Here is a 24706-nt window from a genome sequence, read left to right on the forward strand (position 1 = left end):
AGCATATTTTAAAAAATTTAAAGCAACTTTTAAATCTAGTTTTATCAAGAGGGTATCAGGGGGATTGAAGAATTTGTGGGAGGGGGATCATCACCTTCAACTTCTATGGCCTCTTTTACTGTAGAAGCAAATCCTTTGGGGCTTGGTAGAGACATTCAATATTTTGGAAATAGATCATAGCAGTTCTTTTAAAATTGCTGTCAAGGTCAATCCAAACCTGTGACCAAACCCCTATCAACCATCAAGCAAACACACATGAATAAGGATCTGGAAAGTCTCTTAGAATTGAGAAAGATAATATTCTGGAGATCTGGGGGCTCTTTTCATTTCCTTTCCAGACTATGCCCCTCCAAGAGCGATTGGGTGGTTTCTGGAAGTTAATCATCCAAATCAGAAGATATTTGCGATGTACTAGGACAGGGGTAGGCAAAGTTGGCTCTTCTATCACTTATGGACTTCAATTCCCAGAATTCCTGAGCCAATCAAGCTAGCTCAAGAATTCTGGGAGTTGAAGTCCACATGTCATAGAAGAGCCAACTTTGCCTACCCCTGTACTATATCAATGATGGTGAACCTTTTTGGTGCAGAGTACCCAAAGTGCTTTGAGCGCTCGCATTGAATGCAATGTGAGCGCTACATGAATGCACCCCACCCCATGCATGTGTGTGCAACCCCCCCCCCCTCATTTTTGGCTGTTGCAGGCAGCCTTCCAGGCCCAAAACAGAGTGTGAGGGGCACATCCACATGTGCACATCCACAAAATGCAATGTAAGCACCATTCCACGCATGCACTCCATCCTCCGTTCATGCGCAACAGAGACCCAAAGACCAGCTGGACAGCAGGAGGCATGCATGCATGCACAGTGGAGCTGGACTAGGGGGCAATGGCTTGCAGGCCCATAGAGAAGGCTCTGCATGCCACCTGTGACATAAGTACCATAGGTTCACCATCGTGGTATTAGGGATAATCAACCCCAAAACAGGACTCTAGATCACCTCAAAGAGTGCGCAGGATTTACTTAGACAACCATTCCTGGGCTGGCTGGATCTGGAGGAGATTCCAAATAGCACGAAGGAGAATCAGAACACTCCAAGCTTCTGCAGGACGTTCTATTTCAGGATCTGTGAATATTGTATATCCCTACAGATAAGACCAATCATCACTATAATCCTCAAGTCCTATGCTTGGTAATTCCATATCATAGTCACCCTGAATTTAATGTGCCTCTATTTCTCCTTCACAGGTTGACATTTATAGCCCACCTTTGCTATTTTCCAAAAAAGGCCTATAGGGACCATGCATGGTCAGCAAAAACAATGGAAGGATTGATGCAGAAAGGCCTTACTGAAGCCTGGTAGGTGAAAAAAGTGCCCAAATGGGCAAACCGGAAGTTCGGGAAAACACACTTCCGGTTTGCCATTGTGCTGTTTTTTGCACTCCGGAGGGTGGTCAGGGACACTTCATGAAGCCCTGGAAGCAAAAAAAAAAAAATCACCCAACAGGCCTACCAGAAGTTCAGAAAACACACCTCCAGTTTGCCCATTGTGCTGTTTTTTGTACTCAGGGGCTTCGGGAAGCTTTCCTGACCTGAATGCAAAAAACAGCACACCAGCAAACCGGAAGTGCATTTTTCTGAACTTCCGGTTTGTTCTTTGGGTGATTTTTTTGTCTCTGGGGCTTCAGGGAAGCTTCCCTGAACCCTCCAAAGTACCAAAAACAGCACAATGGCAAACCGGAAGTGCGTTTTTCTGAACTTCCTGTTTTTCCATTGGGTGATTTTTTTTGCCTCTGGGTTTTAGGGAAGCTTCCCTGAAGCATCCAGAGGGTGAAATGGCCTTTCCCAAGGCCAAAAATAAGCTGGTTAGCGTGCGCATGCGTGCTGGAGCTGACACAAAACAAAGTCCCACATGCCCTATGATATGGCTCTGTGCGACACCTGTGGCACCCATGCCATAGGTTCGCCATCATGGGTATAGGGCAGTGATGGCGAACCTATGGCACGAGTGTCACAGGAGGCACACAGAGCCATATCTGCTGGCAAACGAGCTGTTGCCCTAGCTTAGCTCCAACATACATTTCTGTGCTGGCCAGCTGATTTTTGGCTCACACAGAGGCTCTGGGGGGGGGTGTTTTTGGCTTCCAGAGAGCCTCCGGAGGGATGTGGGAGGGTGTTTGTACCTTCCCCCAGCTCCAGGGAAGCCTTTGGAGCCTGGAGAGGGTGAAATACAAGCCTACTGGGCCCACCAGAAGTTGGGAAACAGGCCATTTCCAGTCTCCAGAGGGCCTTCGGGGGACGGGAGAAGCTGTTTTTGCCCTTCCCAGGCATTGAATTATGGGTATGAGCACTCATGCATGTGCAATAGCGCATATGCACGCTCTTTCGGCACCGGAGGAAAAAAAGGTTCGCCATCACTGATATAGGGTCTCCTGCTTGAGCATGGGATTAGATTAGAAGATCTCCAAGGTCCCTTCCAACTCTGTTATTCTACGTTCTAAATGTGCAGCGTGCCAACTTCCCATTTCATTATGTGTCACTAAGTATATCTATAATAACACATGGCAAGCAGATGAGTCATGGAATCTGGCACGCCCCTGATATGACAATGTGACTGTCAATATCTTCATGCTTGGCACACCCCAGAGAAAGAAGGGTGACCATCTACCCTGAGTACAGGAACTGTACGGAGAAAGAGCACAAATCCTATGTAGTCTGGTTTTGCTCCCTTGTCAATAAACACTTCGTGTGAAACAGGTTTTTCCTTCGCTGTTATTGAAATGTGATTAGGTGCATGGGGAGAGTGGTCTTTATAAGCCAGCCTATAAAAAGTATAAATGCCCACCAGGTTGGTTAAAGCTGAACTTTCTAGGAAGAGACTGTAGAGAGATTGTTTTAAGCAATAGCGGTGCTATTCACTTATATCAACTCCACTGTACTTGGCAATTTTTTAAAAGGGAAAAAGAGGTACCCTGCTAATTATTGACTAAGACGTCTGCTAAATATAATCCACAAACTTTATGCCAAACACCTCCAAGATAAATTAAAGGAATGGCTGGATCTTTGAACGGGTCCAAAGATGGGCTACAAGAATGGTGGAAGGTCTTAAGCATAAAACGTATCAGGAAAGACTTAATGAACTCAATCTGTATAGTTTGGAGGACAGAAGGAAAAGGGGGGACATGATCGAAACATTTAAATATGTTAAAGGGTTAAATAAGGTCCAGGAGGGAAGTGTTTCCAATAGGAAAGTGAACACAAGAACAAGGGGACACAATCTGAAGTTAGTTGGGGGAAAGATCAAAAGCAACATGAGAAAATATTATTTTACTGAAAGAGTAGTAGATCCTTGGAACAAATTTCCAGCAGACGTGGTAGATAAATCCACAGTAACTGAATTTAAACATGCCTGGGATAAACATATATCCATTGTAAGATAAAATACAGAAAATAGTATAAGGGCAGACTAGATGGACCAGGAGGTCTTTTTCTGCCGTCAGACTTCTGTGTTTCTGTTTCTAATTTGATCGCTGAAGAATAAGCCAGGTTTAGAGAGGAGAGGCCCCATCAATTAGTACGGTACTTAGTTCTTTATCACCTGATTGAAAAAAATGCATCTCAAATAGACTTGTATCATTATTTATAGATCTCAAGGCAGCCTTTGATTCAGTTACTGGGACTAAGCTATGGGAGAAGCTGGAAGCTGCCTCAATTGACCACAGGCATCTTCTTCCATTACGTGCCCTTACATACTAAAACATCCCTCAAGGTGAGATGCAATATGCAAAGGTCCCTCTCAAAGACAGTTAAAACTCAAAAGGGGCTTTAAAAGGGGTGCACTTTGCCCCCTCTCCCTCCACTTTTTAGCTTTTACATAAATGACATGGTAAAATGGCTAAACAAACCAAATCACCACCACCTCAAAAATAGTTGACTGAAGCTATTGATCCTCTCCAGGACATCAGTAGGCCTTAAAAGAGCCTTGCGAGCCCTTCTTCAGTACTGGAATTACAATAAACTGGACATAATTTATGAGAAAACAAAGATCATGGCCTTTATTTCTCCTTGACAGGTTGACATTTATAGCCCACCATTGCTATTTTGGAAAAATGCCTCTTTGCCTTTGCAAAAAGGCCAAAACTGGTATCTAAATGGACACAAAACAGAGCAGGTAACCACCTTCAAATAATTAGGGGTGGTCATTCAGGTGGCCAGATTCTGCACAGCAGCAGTGGGGATTTGTTGCAAATAGGTGTCTTCTTCACCATAGCGATATATATATATATATATGGATTCAACGCTAAACGGGAAATGGTTAAGCAATGCAAAGTTAGCCACAGTTGTTTTATATATTTATATAACAACTGTGGCTAACTTTGCATTGTTTAACCATTTCCCTTTTAGCATTGAATCCATAGAGGGCCATACAGTTTAGGGATTGCAACTATTGTATAAATCAGATCATGTATAATAGACACTGGATTTATTATAGATTTAGTTGTCATTTATCTTAAACTAGAAATGCATATATACAGAGTGTTTTTATTTGTTTCTGGTTTAAGACTGTAATAACATTTATTTATTTATTTATTTATTGTTAGAGTTGAAAGGGACCATGAAGGCCATCGAGATCACCCCCTTGCCCAAGCAGGAACCCTATAGTACACCAGTCAAGTGGCAGTTCAATCTTCTCTTAAAAATGTCCAGAGTGTTGGAGTTCACAAAGTCCATTGGTAGGTTGTTCCATTGGTTGATAGCTCTGACCGTCAGGAAGTTCCTCCTTATCTCCATGTTGAATTGAACTGAATCATTTTAAACCCTTCCAAGTCCCTACTCTTCTAAAAAAAAATCTGCACTAAAGACTTTTAAGAATACCATGGATAGCCAAGAAGACAAACAATTGGATCACATGACAAAATCTAGAATTTTCACTCTCAAGGCACAAATAGCCACGTTCAAATTTTGGACACAGAATGCAAAAGACCCAACTCCTTTGAGAAATCCATAATTCTGGGGAAAGAGGAAGGAAAGAGAAGAGCAGCAGCAAAATGGATGGACTCAATACAATAGTGGTGGGTGCAACAACACTGGAAAATCAGAAGGGGCAGAATTGGAGCCAGATTGACCTGGAGAATGTCAACATCTCCATGGTGGCTCCAAATCAACACCAAACTAATGACATATATGCAATTTCTCAGCATGTACATGTAGACATCCAAACTAGACTGTGTTGTTTCTCTGTGTCATATATGTGATTATTGCAATGTGGGGCTACCCTTGAAAAGTGTTCGGAGACTTCAGCTAGTCCAGAATGCAGCTGCCTGAGCCTTATGAGTGCACCTAGGTACACCCACATTACACCAACACTCCATGTGCTGCACTGGCTTCCAATTAGTCTCCGGTCACAATTCAAGGTGTTGGTTATCATGTATAAAGTCCTACATGGCTTAGGACCAGACTATTTATGGAACTGTCTCCTGCCACACCTCCCAGTGACCGATTAGAGCCCACAGGTTTGGCCTTCTCTGGGTCCTGTCAACTAAGCAGTGTTGGTTGGAGGGCCCGCAGGGAAGGGCCTTCTCTGTGGTGGCTCTGGCTCCCAGGAACCAACTACCCCCTGAGGTCCGTACTGCCCCCACCCTACTGGCTTTCCAGAAAGCCCTGAAAACCTGCCTGGGAGCCGTGAGAATTGACATCTTTTAACTTCGGCCTGAATAGGTTTTGATTGAGATGCATGATATGGTATGATTGTATGGATAAGATTTAAGGATTTTATATTATTATTAGTGTTGTAAATTGATTTTACACTGTTTTATGATTTTATTGTTGTAAGCCGCCCTGAGTCTTTTGGGATTAGGTGGCATACAAATGTAATTAAATAAATAAAATGTGGGTATATACATAATATTTTATTTCTTTATTTTTGTTCTTATCATGTTTATAGAGTGTATATTGGAGTTGGTGGCCCTTCGAGAGCTGCATGCAGGAAAACTTTAAGTGTATGCAAATTAGTGTCCATTTAAAGTGACAATTAAGTCATTCTAAGTCTAATCAGCCAATAGCATTTTATTTATAAGTGAAGAGCAAATTGAATCTCAGAACCAGCAGAGGGAGTCCTGCAGCTGAAACCGGAGATACTCAGCCTACAGAAAACATCTCAGCTAAGCATTGTTAGGCCTGGAACAATATCATACTCAGCTGCAATGTGATTTGTTTGGCTTTGGTTTAGGATGCAGACATGCTGATCTGCAAACCAGTTGATGGGTTAGCACGTCCGGTAAACCAAATCACTTTTGTCGCACTATAAAATGGATGCTTAAGCAAACCAAGGCTTAAATTCATGCAGGTCATTGGAATCAGGAATCTCACCTTATGAAGAAGGTACAGAAGATAAATATGATTAGGCCTACAATGCTTGGGGCATCCCACCACTGAGTTGGTTGGCCATCCTCAGGCAAAGCTGTTGTGCTATTGCTTGTAGTTCTTATCAGGAGAGTTGGATTGCAGCGTTTCTCTAGGAAAAGAAAAGAGAAATTCTATGCACATTTCAAGTATGACCACTACCTGCTCCTCAAACTCTCCCGGGCTTGCCAATTGGTCAGGTCCTCCTAGGAAGCAAGGTAGAAATGTTCACCTGCCCGCAGCACCAGGAAGAAGCTTAGGTAGGGGGTTTTTTCCCCCCAGAAGAGGACATTATGCCTGAATTTGTAGAGAAAACTGTCAAAAAGTAATGGAAGAATCCAGAAGTGTCTCTTAGAGGAATTAATTGAATTAAAAGAGTTCTCCCAAGAATCAATGCCATGAAAATTGGAGAAAGACAGAAAGTTCCTCCTACCTCACACATTGTCCTGAGCAAATTGTTTGCCTTAAGGGTACCAGTAAACCCACTCATTGGGCTTGTAAAACAAAGCTTGGCACAGAATGAAATGAGCCGGGGTGGCGCAGTAGGTAGAGTGCTGTACTGCAGGCCACTGAAGCTGACTTGTAGATCTGAAGGTCAGCGGTTCAAATCTCATCACCGGCTCAAGGTTGACTCAGCCTCCCATCCTTCCGAGGTGGGTCAAATGAGGACCCAGATTGTGGGGGCAATAGGCTGGCTCTGTTAAAAAGTGCTATTGCTAACATGTTGTAAGCCGCCCTGAGTCTAAGGAGAAGGGCGGTATAAAAATCGAATGAATGAATGAATGAATGAATGAATGAATGAATGAATGAATGAATGAATGAATGAAAAGAAAACAAGTACGGTAGAGTAGAGTAGAGTAGAGTAGAGCAGAGCAAAGCGGAGCAGAGCAGAGCAGAGTAGAATAGAATAGAATAGAATAGAATGGAATTCTTTATTGGCCAAGTGTGACTGGACACTTGATATGGTACACTCTACAATTGCAACCCAGTTGTAGAGTGTACCAGTTGTAGAGTTTGACATAGCAGAATATGAATGAGGCCTAAACTAAATAGATTGATGAGCCAAATAAATCTCTTCTCTGCTCCAACAAGGATTCCCTTACATCAGGGGTTCTCGACCTTCCTAATGCCACAACCCTTTAATACAATTCCTTATGTCGTGGTGATCCCTAACCATAAAATAATAAAATTATTAGGAAACTCGGAGGTGGGTTCTAACATACCTTGCTGACCCTTCGCTTCCTCTTGCGCTCCATGGCCATGACTTCTGGACATGTGGGTGCTTTGCAAGCGTACGCATAAGCGGTGCCGATTTTGTTTTGTTTTTTAAATGGCCAAAAATAAGATGGTGATGCATGCGCAGTGCTGGAAATTTGGCTTCTGCGTATGCTCAGAAGTTCCCATAGTACAGTGTTGTTGCGGTTTTTGCACTAGCGTATTTTCATGTGGGTGGACCTGCCTGGAGACGAATAGAGGAGCGGTGTCTCGTTTCCTAAGACTATTGAAAATATATGTTTTCCGATAGTCTTAGGTGACCCCCTGTGAAAGGGTCATTTGACAGCCCCCCTAAAGGGGTCGCGACCCACAGATTGGGAACCACTGCTAAATTCTTCAATTTATGAAAAGAGACAGACAAATGAAGAGACAAATGGCAAATGGAAGAGAAAATAAATTCAGATCCTGGCTTCCCTGGTTGACTTTATCCATGGTTTATTGGGGGGGAAACCCACAACACATTAAACCCAAATGGAACTATGCACATTAAATCTGGGTCCAAGGCATTGACCTAAGTAGAGAAATCACATTGTGGCTCTGCAGCAACGAAAGGTTCTCTGACGTCCAAGCATTCCACAGATTTGAAAGCTAATATTTTGTTGGAATAATGAATTTCTCTTGGCTTGATCGTGTACCTTGTCGCCCCCCCCCCCCTCCCAAAACAGGTTCTGTCTTTTTTTTCCCCCTAAGGCACAAAGCCTTCAAAAAAGAACAGAGCAACACTGCTTACCTGGTACATTGGCCAAAGCTGACCAGGTGACATACATGGTATAGAGGGTAATGATGGAGGCCTGGAGGAGGCCAGAATGAGGCTGAGCATCCTATGGAGAAGCAAAAGCTCTTGTTACAAGGAGCAAAAAAACAGATTCAAGACAAACCAGACCCAAACTAGGTAAAATAATGGGGGTTCCTTTGCACTGTGCTGTAAGTACTCTGTACAAAACAGTTGGGTTTGCAATATATAAACAAGCTAACAAGGAATGTTTGTTTGTATTGAAGTACTATAGCTTTAAGAGGTGGTGCTGCAAATTGCCATAAGAGGGAGCCAGAAAGCATGATTCTCTCTCTGCTCTTTCTGCTGATTGATGTAGTAAGCTCTAATAGTTTGATGGTATTTGTAAGCTGTAATGTATGTCTGATACGTAAGACAAAGACAGGGTTTTAATATTATTATTGTATTGAGGATATTGACTGATTTGAATGTGTATGACTGGACTGTTCAACTTTGCTGTGCTAAAAAGTAAACACTATTTTATACACTTTAATGTATGTGTTTTTGTATGACTGAATAACTACTCATATCTCCTGGATATTGGCTGGATTCCCATGTTTTCTCTGTGAATGTCCTTGATAACTCAAGGGTCGTCCTTCACACTCCTTAACATATGCTACAATGATTCATGGATTGCTCTAAACCAGGGGTGTCAAACTCAGGCAAGATGGGTCACATGCTGGCCTGCCCCGCCCAGTTTAGCAAAGGGGGAAAAAGTTCCAATACATCATGTGATGCTGGCATGACGTCACAAGTTTGACACCTGTGTTCTAGATATTATTGCTCTAGTTCAGGGGAATAAAACTTGATTTCATTAAGGGCTGCACAGGGTTGTGTTTGACCTCAGAAGGGACAGGGGTCATAGCCAAGGTGGGTGTGGCCAGCTTGACATCACTTATGCCAGGGGGCGTCTGTGGTGGTCTGAGTGTTCTACCAGTGAAAACAGACTTCCAAGTTCTGTTTTTGGCTGTGAAGGCCTCCTGCAACCTTCTGCCAGTGAAAATGAAGCCCAGCAAGGCCATCTGCAGCCCTCCCGAGCTCTGTTTTCACTGAAAAAGGCATCATGGGTGTCCCTTTGATGTTTCCGGGACAGCCCCGCAGGTCAGATCTAAGCACCCTGGGCCTAGAGTTGCTCTAGGCCTATCCCTGCTCTAGTTGCTGGCAGATAACAGCCAGAAGGATCCCCACCTATGTGGAAAGAAGCTCATGGTAGTAAAACCCTTTCCTATGGAACAGCCTGCTCCCTGTTGCAACAATGGAATTCCATTTTCAGGCTTTTCCCTAGGCTGGCAAAACTGCTATTTAGAAGCCCAGGGTGACTCCAATAGAGCTCCCAGGCCCTAAATCTGCTGTATTACTTTTAATGTAGTAGTAGTAGTAGTAGTAATAATAATAATAATAATAATAATAATAATAATAATAATAATAACAACAACAACAACAACAACAACAACAACAGAGTTGGAAGGGATATTGGGGGTCTTCTAGTCCAACCTCCTGCTGAGGCAGGAAACCCTACACAGTTATCCAACATCTTCTTAAAAACTTCCAGAGTTGGAACATTCACAACTTCTGGAGGCAAGCTGTTCCACTGATTAATTGTTCTAACTGTCAGGAATTTTCTCCTTAGTTTTAAGTTGCTTCTTTCCTTTATTAGTTTCCACCCATTGATTCTTGTTCTACCCTCAGGTGCTTTGGAAATTAGGTTGACTCCCTCTTCTTTGTGGCAACCCCTGAGATATTGGATCACTGCTATCATGTCTCCCCTGGTCCTGCTTTTCATTAACCTAGCCTACATTAAACTGGCCAACAACCGTTCTCCATATGTTTTAGCCTCCAGTCCCCTAATCATCTTTGTTACTCTTCTTTGTACTTTTTCTAGAGTTTCAACATCCTTTTTGCATCATGGCAGCTTAATGGCGATTTATTGTCATTATATCAATGATAACACAATGACAATAAATCATACCCATTACATTGTGTATGCTCTCATTCTACCTGAGATGAGGGTGGTGGGGAAAGATATAAATAAATGGTTTGCAATACACTCTGAGCACAAGCACTTACCTGGACCTTGGGCAGTACAGAGACCACCGAGACCACGATGCAGAAGATGAGATTGAGGCTGATAAAGGTTTTGCCTTCAGTACAGCCATCTGGTTTGGTGTAATAGACGTAGAATAGCACAACGGCAGCAATGGAGACAGCATAGAACAGAAAGGTGAAGAAAAACAGAGCTATGGAAGGAGGAAGGAAACGCCCGTCAGATTTGGCAATGCAGAATTTCTGAGATTATTTGTTCAATACCCTGAAGATTTGCCTGATATACCCCTTAGCTCAAAATTGTTAGATCATGCCATCATATTAGTTGTTTATTTGCTTTTAGTTAGTTCACTTTAATTCACTTTAGGCTTTTAGCTTCATGGGTAGCATGAATGCCACAAGAACAAGGGGGCACAATCTGAGGTTACTTGGGGAAAGATCAGAAGCAACGTGTGAAAATATTATTTTACTGAAAGAGTAGTAGATGCTTGTAACAAACTTCCAGCAGACGTGGTTGGTAAATCCACAGTAACTCTGGAGAGTCTCTGGAGAGGGGCGGCATACAAATCTAATAAATAATAATAATAATAATAATTATTATTATTATCATCATCATCATCATCATCATCATCATCATCATCATCATCATGGTTTGTACATCTGAATTCAGGCTTAGTAAGGGTTTTGGTTTGCAACCAAAGCCCAAGCTCCAAGTGGCCCATTCAAACTTTACATAGAAACATATAAGATTGACGTCAGCAAAAGACCTCATGGTCCATCTAGTCTGCCCTCATATTATTTCCTGTATTTTATCTTAGGATGGATATATGTTTATCCCAGGCATGTTTACATTCAGTTACTGTGGATTTACCAACCACGTCTGCTGGAAATTTGTTCCAAGGGTCTACTACTCTTTCAGTAAAATAATATTTTCACACGTTGCTTCCGATCTTTCCCCCAACTAACCTCAGATTGTGCCCCCTTGTTCTTGTGTTTACTTTCCTATTAAAAACACTTCCCTCCTGAACCTTATTTAACCTTGGAGGCCCTAGAAAAGTTGTCCTAGAAAAATTGCCTTTGAACTATAATATTTAATGAGGTAGAAGGGATAAGGGGACTGAATGCAAGGAAAGTAGCCAGATTAATAGTTTAAAAGAGCCATAGTTGCACAAGGGTTAGAATTAGTATTGCAGGCTACTTCTGCTGATCAACAGCTGCCAGCAATTTGGCAGTTCCAATGTCACCGGCTAAAGGCTGACTCAGCCTTCCATCCTTTCAAGGACAGTAAAATAATGACCCAAATTGTTAGGGGCAATATGCTGACTCTGTAACTGCTTAGAGAGAGCTGCAAAGTTCTGTGAAGCAATATATATGTTGAAGTGCTATTGCTATTAAATCAGGGCTTGTGCAGGATATGGAAAGACGTAGAGTTTGTCCTAGTCTTAGCCGCATCTACCATGTTTTCCCCAAAATAAAACCCAACCAGAAAATAGACCCTAGCATGATTTTTCACGATGCTCATAATATAAGCCCTACCCCTTCCAAAAAATAAGCCCGAGTTAAGATTGTCAGCCAGACAGGGGCATTTAGTGCCATATTTCCCAGAAAATAAGACTATACCAGAAAATAAGCCCTAATGTGTCTTCTGGAACAAAAATTAATATAAGACCCAGTCTTATTTTGGGGGAAACACAGTAGTTCACATGTAGCATTCCATGTGTATTTGGGGCTGAGTATTTGAGGAACACCAGACCCCTCAGCTCTGTAGTTCAGATCAAGGTTCGACTACTGCAATGCTCTCTACATGGGGCTACCTTTGAAGAGTGTTCGGAAACTTCAAATTGTCCAAAATGCAGCCATGCGAGTGGTTATGGGCCTTCCAAGGCATGCCCATATTTCATAATCACTCTGCGGACTGCATTGGCTGCCGATGGGCTTACGGACACAATTCAAAGTGTTGGTTATGACCTATAAAGCTCTACATGGCATAGGACCAGATGATCTCTGAGACCGCCTTCTGCCACATGAATCCCAGCGTCCGGTGAGGTGCCACAGAGTTGGTCTCCTTAGGGTCCCGTCGACCAAACAATGTCGGCTAGCGGGGCCTAGGGGAAGAACCTTCTCTGTAGGGGGCCCGGCCCTCTGGAATCAGCCCCCCCCCCAGAGATTTGCACTGCCCCCACCCTCCTTGCCTTCCGAAAGCATTTTAAAAAGCATCTTTGCCGCCAGGCCTGGGGACATTAGATCTTCCCCCTGACCGATGAATGTCTTTAATATGATCTATTGAGTGAATGTTTTAAAATTAGAATTTTAAAGGATCTTTTAAGTATATTAATTGGATAAACTGTATTGTTATGTCTTTTATATATGCTATGAGCCGCCCCGAGTCCTTGGAAAGGGGAGGCATACAAATCTAATTAAACTAAATTAAACTAGTGTCATGATGGGGAAAGCAATTTATTTATTTATTTATTATTTAGATTTGTATGCCGCCCCTCTCCGCAGACTCCTTTTTCCATCCATCCATCCATCCACACTTGGAGCATCAAATTTCAACCTCAAATGAACAAGTGCGTCTCATACAGACCTGCATACCAGGACTTGCTGTTGTTTTCATCCGCATTGCGCAGCCAAATTTGACTCCAGGAGTGAGCAAAATCAATCAAGAGGATGAGCTGGATGAGGACAAAGAGGAAGGAACCAACCACGCCAAAGTAGAACCAGACTTCATTGGGGGAGAAGAACAACACAAGAAGCACAAGATAGTCACTCTCAACTTTCTTCTCATGCTACCATCCATGAATGAGACAACAAAGCCCAGGAGAAAGTTTAAATCAGAGATCTTCAAACTTGGCAACTTTTAAGACTTGTGGATTTCAACTCCCAGAATTCTCCAGCCAGGTGGATGGTGAATCCTGGGAGTTGGACTCTTAAAGTTGCCAAGCTTGGGGACCGCTGGTTTAAATATATCCCAGACGCCTGGAGGATATGGGATATGTAAGCTTTAAAAACAGTTTGGAAGCAACATTATCAGCTTTACATGGATTATAATTTCTCTCAAGACTTAATTTCTCCCTGTTCCCAGATTTGGCATACATTAGACCTGCATAACTCATGGGCCAGCAAGTAGCCCTGCCTTAATATAATTTCTGAGGTTCTATTCTTCTGTAGGCAGACTATACAAGAATTGGTCTTCAAATGAGCCCACCTCCCTGGAGCTGGATGCTAGATTGATGGCAGGTTTCACCTCTCTCTTCTGTTTGCTACACCTTTCCTTTCCTTCCTTTTCATTATTATAAGCTGCCTTGAGTGGTCCCACGGTGAGACAGGCATTAAATAAATTTAAGAAAAAATGAATGAAAATAAATAAAAACGCTAATAACTTAGACCCTTTTCTTAAAATCCAAAGCGAATCTTCAGCATCATCACTAAGTGTTGTATTTTATGATTCTTGATGAATAGGGTTTTTTTTATTAAAAAAAAGGACACTGAGCACATGCACCAAAGACAAATTCCATGTGTGTCCAATCATACTTGGCCAATAAAGAATTCAATTCAATTATTCTCCACTCTCCTCTCTCCCCTCCTCTCGCTTCTCCTTCTTCTCATCTTCTTTTTCTTTCCTCCTTCTCCCCTTCTTCTCCTTCTCCTCCTCCTCCTCTCCTCCTCCCCTCTCCTCTTTTCTTCTCTTCTTTTCTTATTCCTATTCCATTATCATTCAGCCCTGAGACACTTCCTTTAATTAAGGCAATGCCTGCATACATGTGAATATAATTTTGCATCACAAATTCATTTTAAAACATGGAAAATGCTTTTTTTTTTTTTACCAGATGTGAATGTTCCATTGGGAATATAGAAGGCACCCACGGTTATTCCAATCAGCATCAGGAGCTTGAAGAACCAAAACCTGAAGTTGGCAGCAAGAAAATTTATCTTCAGAGTTGTAGAAGAGGTAAGTCAACTACAGTTAAGGTATCCCTCACCAGCAGTCATGTCTGTAAGACCACAAAACTATCACTAGCTTTGTGATTTGATCAGGTTCTCAGCATCCTTTGTCCTCACTAACATTCCCTATTTAGCAATAGCACTTAGACTTAGGTACCGCTTCACAGCCCTCTCTAAGCAATTTACATATTGCCCCCAACAATCTGGGTCTTCATTTTACCCACCTTTCGTTCTGCCAGCTGTGAAAAAAATAAAATAAACCAGGAAGTGCCAGAAATGACCGCAAAAGGCAGTCCTTGTTTTGCAGACATTCTAACAGTATCATTTTCCTGAAGGACTAATTATGATTTTGTGATAAGTTAATCATTACTCCAGGTTCGGACCACAGGGCTGAACTGAGTCAAGTCAAGCCAACCTACAACCACCTACATTACAGACAGTACTTGACTTATGACCACAACTGAGCTGAAAATTTCTGTTGCTGAGCGACACATCTGTTAAGGGAGTTTTCTCTAACTGGTGACCTTTCTTTCTTTCTTTCTTTCTTTCTTTCTTTCTTTCTTTCTTGTCAAATGAATCAGTGGAGTTAAGTTGTTAAGTGAATCTGGCTTCCCCATTTTGCTTCTCAGAAGATCATACAGAAGATTGTTTGATTGATTGATCAATCTTGAGACACTGCAACCGTCAAAAATATGAACCAGTTGTCAAGCATCTGAATTTTGATCCCATGTTTCACGGGGATGCTGCAAAAGTCATAACTATGAAAAATTGTCATAAACCCCTTTTTTTCAATGCTGTTGTAACTTCAAAGAGCCACTAAAGGAATGGCTGTAAGTCAAGGACTACCTCTAGTTCAGATTTCATGACATACTTGCCTATATTTAAGATGAGCTGTAAGAAAACGTGACTAAAGATCTTGCTAAAGAATAGCTTTGATTGAGAAACTAAGATGATGGGTTAGTATACTTCTAAACCTGATGGAGCAAGGTTACTTTTATTTTAAGAGAGGGTTTATTTATAAAGCTTGCAATGTCCTGTTTCAGGGAAGGCATGAAGACATTTAATACCCCCTTCCTACAAGCCTTGGACTCTAGATTCACCTCAAAGCCTTTACACCAACAGACAGTGCTATAAAATATGGGGACTAATGGGGAGAAACTGGGAGTCATTGGAAGACATAAAAATACACAGAGAAATAAGCTGTTTGACCAGGCTTTCAATGCTGAATTCCAATAGAGTGGGGACGAAAGGCTTTAAAATAAATATTACTCCATTGATCCTGCTGTTTTTCATGGGCAGTTTATTTTGCCCTGCTTAGTGTTTTTAATTGAATTTGACAATACACAATAAAAATTGACCCAGTTGTCTGCATAGGCAAGGTCAGTTACAATGCTTTTATCTATTCCTTAGATCTCTTGTTCTTTTTTGACTGGGATTCTGCCAGAGATGAACTTGGCAACATCTTGAAGAGAACTATACTTCATAAAAGAGAGAGAGAGAAAGAGAGTATGCGTGTAACATATTTTTGCTGAGAATGAAAAGGAAAGGAAACTAGTATAGAACTATTTTAAGCTATTTTGCTCTCTTCAGTTAGCCATATATATGTGTGGGTGGGTGTGGGTGTGGTTGTGTATGTATGTATGTGTGTATATATATATACACGGTGGTATCTCAACTTAAGAACTTAATTTGTTCTATGACCAGGTTCTTAAGTAGAAACGTTCTTAACTAGAAGCGATTTTTCCCATAGGAATCAATGTAAAAGCAAATAATGCATGCAAACCCATTAGGAAAGAAATAAAAGCTCAGAATTTGGGTGGGAGGAGGAGGAAGAAGAGGAGGACAGTCGCTGCCGAAGGAAGAAGGTGCGGTGAGGGGAATTTAAAAAATCCAAAATTTAAGGCTTAAAAAAAAGAGGGACTCTGAAGCAGCAAGGAGGAGCACACCTCTCCCGTACACTGCGCCAGAGAGAGAAACCCAGGGGGAATGGCAGGAAACTGGCCGGGCCTTCGTGCCGCTCTCAAATTTCCTGGGAAATTTTTCCAGGCTCTGGTTCTTAAGTAGAAAATGGTTCTTAAGAAGAGGCAAAAAAATCTTGAACACCCGGTTCTTATCTAGAAAAGTTCTTAAGTAGAAGCGTTCTTAGGTAGAGGTACCACTGTATATCTGTTGAATGTGGCCTAGAAGTTAATTCTCTGCCTTACAAGGCAGAGGCTGCAGGATCAAATCCCAGTAAGGGTATGGCTAGCTGATGAAACCACAACAAGGCCGAAATAGATCTATACTAGTCCCTCTATATTTTCAAATTCAGGGGAAAAAAATGTTACACACACACACACACACACACACACACGCAATCGTTTATGAAGTATAGTTCTATTCAAGGTGTTGCCCAGTTCATCTCTGGCACAATTTTGTAGATTCCCTATGTATATAGATTGTTGTGAGTTCGGGTTCTTTGCCATGTAATATTTTGAGTGTCTTTCCGAAGTTTCAGCAAAATCACCATTCCCATACTCAGAACAGCACTAGTCAATAATTTCAGCCTGAAAATGGCGAATGTGATTTCGCCAATACGTTGCAGATATACACACACACCTTACACCAGAGGTCTTCAAACTTGGCAACTTCAAGACTGGTGGACTTCAACTCCCAGAATTCCCCAGCCAGCATAACTGGCTGGAGAATTCTGGGAGTTGAAGTCCACCAGTCTTAAAGTTGCCAAGTTTGAGGACCCATGCCTTACACACACACCCATGAAGCTTGGAAGGAACAGATCAAAGGAGAAAGTTATGGAAGAGAGGATGCAAGAAAGAAGCTGGAAATTAAAAACAACAACAACCAATGTTTTAGATCCTGAAGTGAAACATGTTTGTGTTTACACACATGATGAGTCTATCTAGTTCAGATTAATGTCCTGGGATGACAGCTAAGGAAAAAGTAAGCTTTGAAATGATGTCAGAGCGGAGGGGAAAGGGAGGATTAAAAAAGCCCTTAAATCAGTCAAAATCAATATTGGTTCTGCAGATTCATTTGCCTTTAGTCACAGGCACACAAGCACACCAGGTGAAACTAAAAGTTGATTCAAAGGAAGGCTCCCAGAATTACCGTATTTTTCGGACGCATCAGCGTATAAGACGCACCAAGATTTCAAAGAGGTAATTAAGAAAAAAAAAGTTTTTGTCCTCCCTGGCCCCAAGGAGCCTGTTAAACTCTGGAAGTCCACAAACCCTCTGCACACTCCATTTTTGGAAAAAACAGAGCCATTTTTCACCCATTTTTGCAAAAAACAGGGCGTTCAGATAGTTTGGGAAGATGGCAGAGTACTCCTGGGGGTGAAGGGAATGCAAAAATGCCTCCATTGTTGGAAAAAACAGTCTGCTTTTTTCTCCATTTCCCCCCTCCCCTGCAAAAATGGGGGTGTTTTTGCCTTCCCCCCGCCTCCAGGAACACTCTGCACGCCTCTCAAACCCTCTGTGCACCCCATTTTTGCAAAAAAACAGGCCCCCTTTTTTTTAATGGGACACGGGGATGAGGCATCAGAAGGCCAAAAATGGCTGTATTTGGTGTATAAAATGCACCGATATTTCCATCCTCTTTTACAGGGGAAAAAGCTACATCTTATACTCTGAAAAATACGGTAACTACCAGTTTCCCTGATCTGGTTTTTTTTTTGCTGTCTGGAACACAATGAAACATGACCATGAATAGCATCCAGGCCTCACCCATTCTGTATTGAAGCTCGGGGATCTTTGCTACTTCTAACACAGAGCATCAGCAAGGCGAAGAAGAAGAAGAACAAAGCGGTGGCAAAACACATGCGATACACCGATTTGTGTCCCAGGAAGGCTTTACAGTCAACTTTGATGCCGACAGGTGAGCTGCTCCCATCGCAGAATCCAGGGAGCTAGTGAAAGAAAAAAGACAGCTTTAAAAAAGCCCTAATATTTAGTGCAACAATTACTGATTATTTCCCTGCCTGTTTCTCAGCTTTATTTTTTTTCAATTTAACAAGGAGAAAGAAAAAACTATTGATGCAACAATTTTCAGAGGACAATATTATAATGTTGGTGAAATTCCCCATATTGTTATTAATCAGTTACATGATCCAATCATGACTGTGTCTAATTGCCTGGTGGCATCACTCCCCCTTCCTTCGACCAGGTGTGAGAATGTCCTTGCTTCTCAAGAGAAAGTATTTTGTTTTGGCTACAAACTCTCAATTATCTCAAATCCCCCCTCCCCTTATCCTTCAGCTCCAGTGTGGCTTCAGTCAGGTCAGTTCCCGGGCAGGCAAGGGTTCCTCAATGCCATTATTGGTGTGGTTGAGCACATAGCTCTGGCTGAACGGCGGGTGGACACACCCGCGTGAGATGTGGCTTCTCACATGAGATTTCACCAATTTTTGGCAAAAAACCCACCAAAATTTGGCAAAATCTCATGTGCGCGAGCTTCCTACATATTTGCAAAAGCTAAATCTCACACAGGCACACATACACACTCACCGAAGCTGTCTGCGCAGCTCCATTTTTGCTACTGGTACGATGGTGTCAAGCACACCAGCAGGAACTCAATACTGCTTCAGGGTTGACATTACAGTGCTATCAGCTGACTTGAGATTGTGAAGGACTTTTGGCCTCATTTCAAAGCCCAAGGGGAAAGGAGAAACTGTGAGTAACCATGTATTACTCACCTTGTGCAACTTATCTTCCACTCCTGGACTTATCATTATGATGGACACTACTGTTCCCAGGAAAAGGAACAAGGTGAAGCTGAGGCGTGTTATGGTGGAATTCTTGGTAGAGGGACAACAGCCACACAACAGACACGAAGCTGAGCCACAGAGGCAGGACGCCTGTTGAGGAGGAGAAGCAGCGTGAGAAACCAAATATTTTTTTTCCTTATAAGATCACACACATTTATTTCAGGAATCAGGATGAACAGTGGTGAATATCAACATTCCTATGAATGTTGAGAGCTTCGTTGCAATTTTCTTTTCGTTTTAAAAAAAAATTATTATTAAAGAGTAATTTTATATACAAATATAAGTGGCACACAAAAATATACACACAACTTTAAAAACAAGAGACATGACCTTAAGTGTTTACACTTATACATTTCTAAATTGTTTGTAGATTTTCATCCCAGCGACCAGTTAGGTCCCACAGAGTGGGCCTTCTCCGGGTCCCGTCAACTAAACAATGTCGGTTGGCGGAGCCCAGGGGAAGAGCCTTCTCTGTGGTGGCCCCGGCCCTCTGGAACCAACTCCCCCCAGAGATTAGAATAGCCCCCACCTTCCTTGCCTTTCGTAAGCTCCTCAAAACCCACCTCAGCCGTCAGGCATGGGGGAACTAAGATAATCTTTCCCCCCTGGCTTCTACAATTTATGCATGGTATGTTTGTATGTATGATTGGTTTTATAACAAGGGTTTTTAGCTGTTTTAGTATTGGATTTTTACATTCTGTTTTTGTAACATGAGTCAATGTTGCCTATGTTTATTGGTTCATCAATGAAAATGATTTTTTCAACTTTACGACAACCGTCAATTTTCTTTACCAGATCTTTTCATTTTCACTATGTACCTTTTTCTTTCTTTCTTTTTTCCTTGTATGTGGTCATTTATTTTGTTTCTAAAATGTTGATGCTCCGTTATGCAGCAAGGATGTTTAAGATTAAAAAGAAAAACAAGAGAGATACAGTATTTGGTCATGAAAAATAAATAATTTTGAAAAGGACTCCACACGGAAATTGTTACAAGTTACACTCTTTGTGTTTCTAGGATAGTTATTATCCTAGAAACAAAAACTAAGTAACTGTGACAATTTCCAGTGGAGTCCCTGCTCAAAATTATTTATTTTTCGTGACAACCTATCTGTTGCTGTTTTTTAAAAGAAAAAACTACCCAAAACTACCGTTAAGGAATAAACGTTACTAGAAATAAAAATGCCTAGAATATAATTTAGAAACAAACATCTATTCTCTTTCCCAGTTGGTGATAATATCCCCATGGAGATAAGGGAAAAATTAAGAGAAAAGTCCAGCTGAGCAAATTTCTGGAATCGACTTTGCATGACGATTGGTATTCAACATCTTAATCCTATCTGGTCTTCGCAAGAGCAGACAGGATCAAGAAAAAGTGTGAAAGAGGCAGGCTACAAATATTGTACCTTACACCAGAGGTCTTCAAACCTGGCAACTTTAAGCCTTATGGACTTAAATTCCCAGTGTAGACTTGTTTTGCGTCTCACTTTAAAGCCACACAAATAATCCTTGGCTGGTGACCACAGCTAGGCCCAGTACTTCTGTCGCTAAGCGATGTGATTATTTATCCAATTTTTGCCCTGTTTTTCTCTGTGGTCATTACACAATGACCCAAGTTTTATTGGTTTATTGCTGGTCACCTATATTACAAGAATCTCAACAAACCGCCTATTTTTCCTGGGGAAATAGAAGCTAGAGACTTAAGGGTTTGACCTCAGACATTTCCTCCGCCAACCCGGATCCAAGCTGGAATGCCTTTTTATTCCCCTTAGAAATGACCCATCCTCCTTCAGCCCAAATGGTCATTAAGTCAATGTCTACCTGTTCATTAACTTATGCTGGAGAGAGACTGGCTGAGTCAAGATGAGGAGTCAAGTGGGGGATTAGTCTGGAATCTTTACATAAGTATAAAAAGGCAAACTCCAGCCCCCACCTGAATGCAGTTGGACCTTATCTAGTCTGCCCCAGGAGCAAAACATCTGTCTATGAAATGTCCAGTGGAATAATAATAATAATAATAATAATAATAATAATAATAATAATAATAATTATTAGATTTGTGTGCCGCCCCTCTCCAAAGACTCAAGCGGCTCACAACAATACAGAATACAAATCCAATGATTAAAAATGAACAGTTAAACTCCCTTAATTTAAAAAACAATCATACAACCCAAACAGACCATACATAAAACGGGGCGGCCGAGGGGAATCAATTTCCCCATGCCTGGCGGCAAAGGTAGGTTTTGAGTTTAAGTCCAGGAGTTTCCGGGGGTGGGGGAAACTGTTTTCATCCTCCCCAGGCATTGAATAATAGTTGTGGGCACTCACACATGCGCAATAGCTCTTTTGGCACCTGAGGGGGGGGAAAGTTCGCCATCACTGATGTGGGCTGATGCATAGAGAGGTGTCTAACAATCACAGGGTCACTGCCTCTTGTACGAGTGAGAGTGATGAAGGGAGGGTCGCAAGGTCTGTTTGGGGATCCCCCAACCATTGGCTCTTTTGCACACATTCAAAGCAGGAACGGTTTCACTGGCGTCAAAAGTATATGGGGAGTGCCAGAGAATGTGTACATAGGCATGCTCCCCAGATAAGTCAGGTTAAACAGTAACTCCACAGGATAAGTCACATGACAAGCCAGTAGGTAAATCACACAGGGAAAATAAAGCACAGGGGGAAAAAACTTTTTATCTAGATTTGCTGCCTGTTGTGTTATGTTAATGAGCTGGGGTGGCGCAGTGGTTAGAGTGCAGCACTGCAGGCTACTTAAGCTAACTGCTCGCTGTAGTTCAGCAGTTCAAATCTCACCACCGGCTCAAGGTTGACTCAGCCTTCTAGCCTTCCAAGGTGGGTAAAATGAGGACCCAGATAGTTCTGACTGTAAACCACTTAGAGAGGGCTGTAAAAGTATTATGAAGCAGTATATAAGTCTAAATGCTATTGCTGTTCTATTTGATGGGATGGAAATATCAGTACAGACCAGGGGTGAAAGCTACCAGTTTGGTCCTACCAGTAGCGGTGGCCGCCGGTGATTCGGAGAACCAGTAGTGGCGGCAACATAAGGCACCGTCCATCTGCCATTTTCTTTTTTTAACCCTTTGCACATGCGCAAAGTTTTCTGCACATCCACAGAGGGTGAAAAAGCACACACAGCATGCACTTCCAGCCCTGTAGCAAAGGTAGGTAGATTTTACCGCTGGTATAGACCAGTGTTTCCCAACCTTGGCAACTTGAAGATATCTGGACTTCAACTCCCAGAATTCCCCAGCCAGCGAATGCTGGCTGGGGAATTCTGGGAGTTGAAGTCCAGATATCTTCAAGTTGCCAAGGTTGGGAAACACTGGTACAGACATACAAAATTGCCCTCCCCCCAATCCAGATTAAGGGCAGAAATCTTTAGTAGCAGTCAAAGGCAAACTTTTTTGCTTTAGTTTGGAATGGTAAAAGCGAACACCTGAAAGTGGACAAGGCACAAACATCTTGTCAATGTCCCTAAAGGCAAAAGTTTCCTTGCCATGCTCATTCCGCCTTGCATATTATACCCAAGAGAAAACACTATTAACACCATTTAAACATGTGTACAAAGGTTTCTAAGTGTGTGAAATAGTTTATACTGGCTAGTTCAAAAGCAGAGTGTGCATGCTGGAGAATACTTTTTGTGAGTTTTTGTACTGAAAGAGGCAGGTTAGCATTATTGTACCTTATACCAGAGGTCTTCAAACTTGGCAATTTTTAAGACTTGTGGACTTCAACTCCCAGAATTTTCCAGCCAATTATGCTGGCTGGAGAATTCTAGGAGTTGAAGTCCACAAGTCTTAAAGTTGCCGAGTTTGGGAACCTCTGCCTTACACCATTATTCAGTGGCCCACCCAATCTCTCAGTTATTTCAGATAAACCTATCACATGAACATGGCCATGAAACTGAAGGTATTTAGCATTAAGAAAATTTTCATGGTTGAATTTAAAATAATTGAACTTAAAATGTTATATACTGCTCAAAAAAATAAAGGGAACACTCAAATAACACAGCCTAGATCTGAATGATTGAAATGTTCTCATTTAATATTTCATTTGCACAACAGCATGTGAAATTGATTGTCAATCAGTGTTGCTTCGTAAGTGGACAGTTTGATTTCACACAGCCAACCCCCACTCAGTAAAAGACCTTGGAATACTAATATCAAATGATCTAAGTGCCAAAGCCCATGGCAACAATATCGCCAAAAAGGCTTCTAGAGTTGTTAACCTGACCCTACGCAGCTTCTGCTCCGGCAATCTCACACTACTCACCAGAGCCTACAAAACATTTGCCAGACCCATCCTTGAATACAGTTCATCTGTCTGGAACCCATACCACATCTCGGACATCAACACCCTTTAAAATGTCCAAAGATACTTCACCAGAAGAACCATTCACTCCTTCACTCGAAACAGAATACCCTACGACAGCAGACTATCAATCCTAGGTCTTGAAAGCTTAGAACTACAATGCCTAAAACACGATCTAAGTATTGCCCACAAGATCATTTGCTGCAACGTTTTACCTGTCAATGACTACTTCAGCTTCAATCGCAACAACACAAGAACACGCAACAGATTCAAACTTAATATTAACCGCTCCAAACTTGACTGTAAAAAATATGACTTCAGCAACCGAGTTGTCGAAGCGTGAAATTCATTACCTGACTCAGTAGTGTCAACCCCTAACCCCCAACATTTTCCCCTTAGACTATCCACGATTGACCTCTCCAGGTTCCTTAGAGGTCAGTAAGGGGTGGCATAAGTGCACCAGTGTGCCTTCCGTCCCCTGTCCAATTGTCTCTCCTTATCTCATTTATCTTTTCTTCCTTTCAAATATGTCCACCTATACTTTTATATCTTTTCTTCTATTCTTTTCTGTATTTATATTACTACATATCTATTCTCTTCAATGTGTATTATGTATTGGACTAAATAAATAAATAAAATAAAAAATAAAAATAAATAAGTTTTATTTACTTGGAGTTATATTCTGTTATTTAAGTGTTCCCTTTATTTTTTTGAGCAGTGTATATTTCACCCTTTTTAGTTTCATCTCACCTTGCATTTGACATAATTTCTAAGAGTGCTCCGCTCTTTTACTGTGTTTTACACCGGTCATTAATATTTCCATAATGATCCAAATGAATTCATTTGCTTTGCAGAGAAAAAGCATGAAAGGTTTTTTTAATGAAATAAAATAAGGCCAGATGAGAAACGGGTGGCATTTTATTTTATTTTATTTTTATTAATTCTATTTCTATACTTGGACCTAGTTCCATCCTGGGATATTTTTTTTTAACCCTTTGTATGCATGACCTAGGTACATTTCTCTAAAAAGTATCCAAAGTGACATTCTTGAAAATCAGCCAAGGCTTAACTGACTTAAGATTATTATGTGCTAAAATCCTTGTAATGCCACTTGTAAGGAGTGAATGTGTAGTTCAATGAGTCCAAATCCTGTTCAGGAGCTTTTTTTAGGAAAGCATTTAT

General features: G+C 41.6%; 1 protein-coding gene across 1 annotated transcript in view; it reads right to left on the minus strand.

The window, feature by feature from the left end:
- Positions 1 to 24706, minus strand: part of SERINC2 (serine incorporator 2) — a 51702-nt gene that overhangs the window by 14129 nt on the left and 12867 nt on the right. Inside the window, exons 2-8 of the mRNA XM_070764534.1 lie at positions 19127 to 19288; positions 18159 to 18340; positions 14316 to 14395; positions 13076 to 13213; positions 10513 to 10682; positions 8404 to 8494; positions 6366 to 6510 (exon numbers count right to left, since the gene is read on the minus strand). Of these exons, the coding sequence (XP_070620635.1) occupies positions 6366 to 6510; positions 8404 to 8494; positions 10513 to 10682; positions 13076 to 13213; positions 14316 to 14395; positions 18159 to 18340; positions 19127 to 19288 (968 nt within the window). The remainder of the gene's footprint in view (positions 1 to 6365; positions 6511 to 8403; positions 8495 to 10512; positions 10683 to 13075; positions 13214 to 14315; positions 14396 to 18158; positions 18341 to 19126; positions 19289 to 24706) is intronic.

Source organism: Erythrolamprus reginae, chromosome 11, assembly GCF_031021105.1.
Source record: "Erythrolamprus reginae isolate rEryReg1 chromosome 11, rEryReg1.hap1, whole genome shotgun sequence".
Taxonomy (NCBI): domain Eukaryota; kingdom Metazoa; phylum Chordata; class Lepidosauria; order Squamata; family Dipsadidae; genus Erythrolamprus; species Erythrolamprus reginae.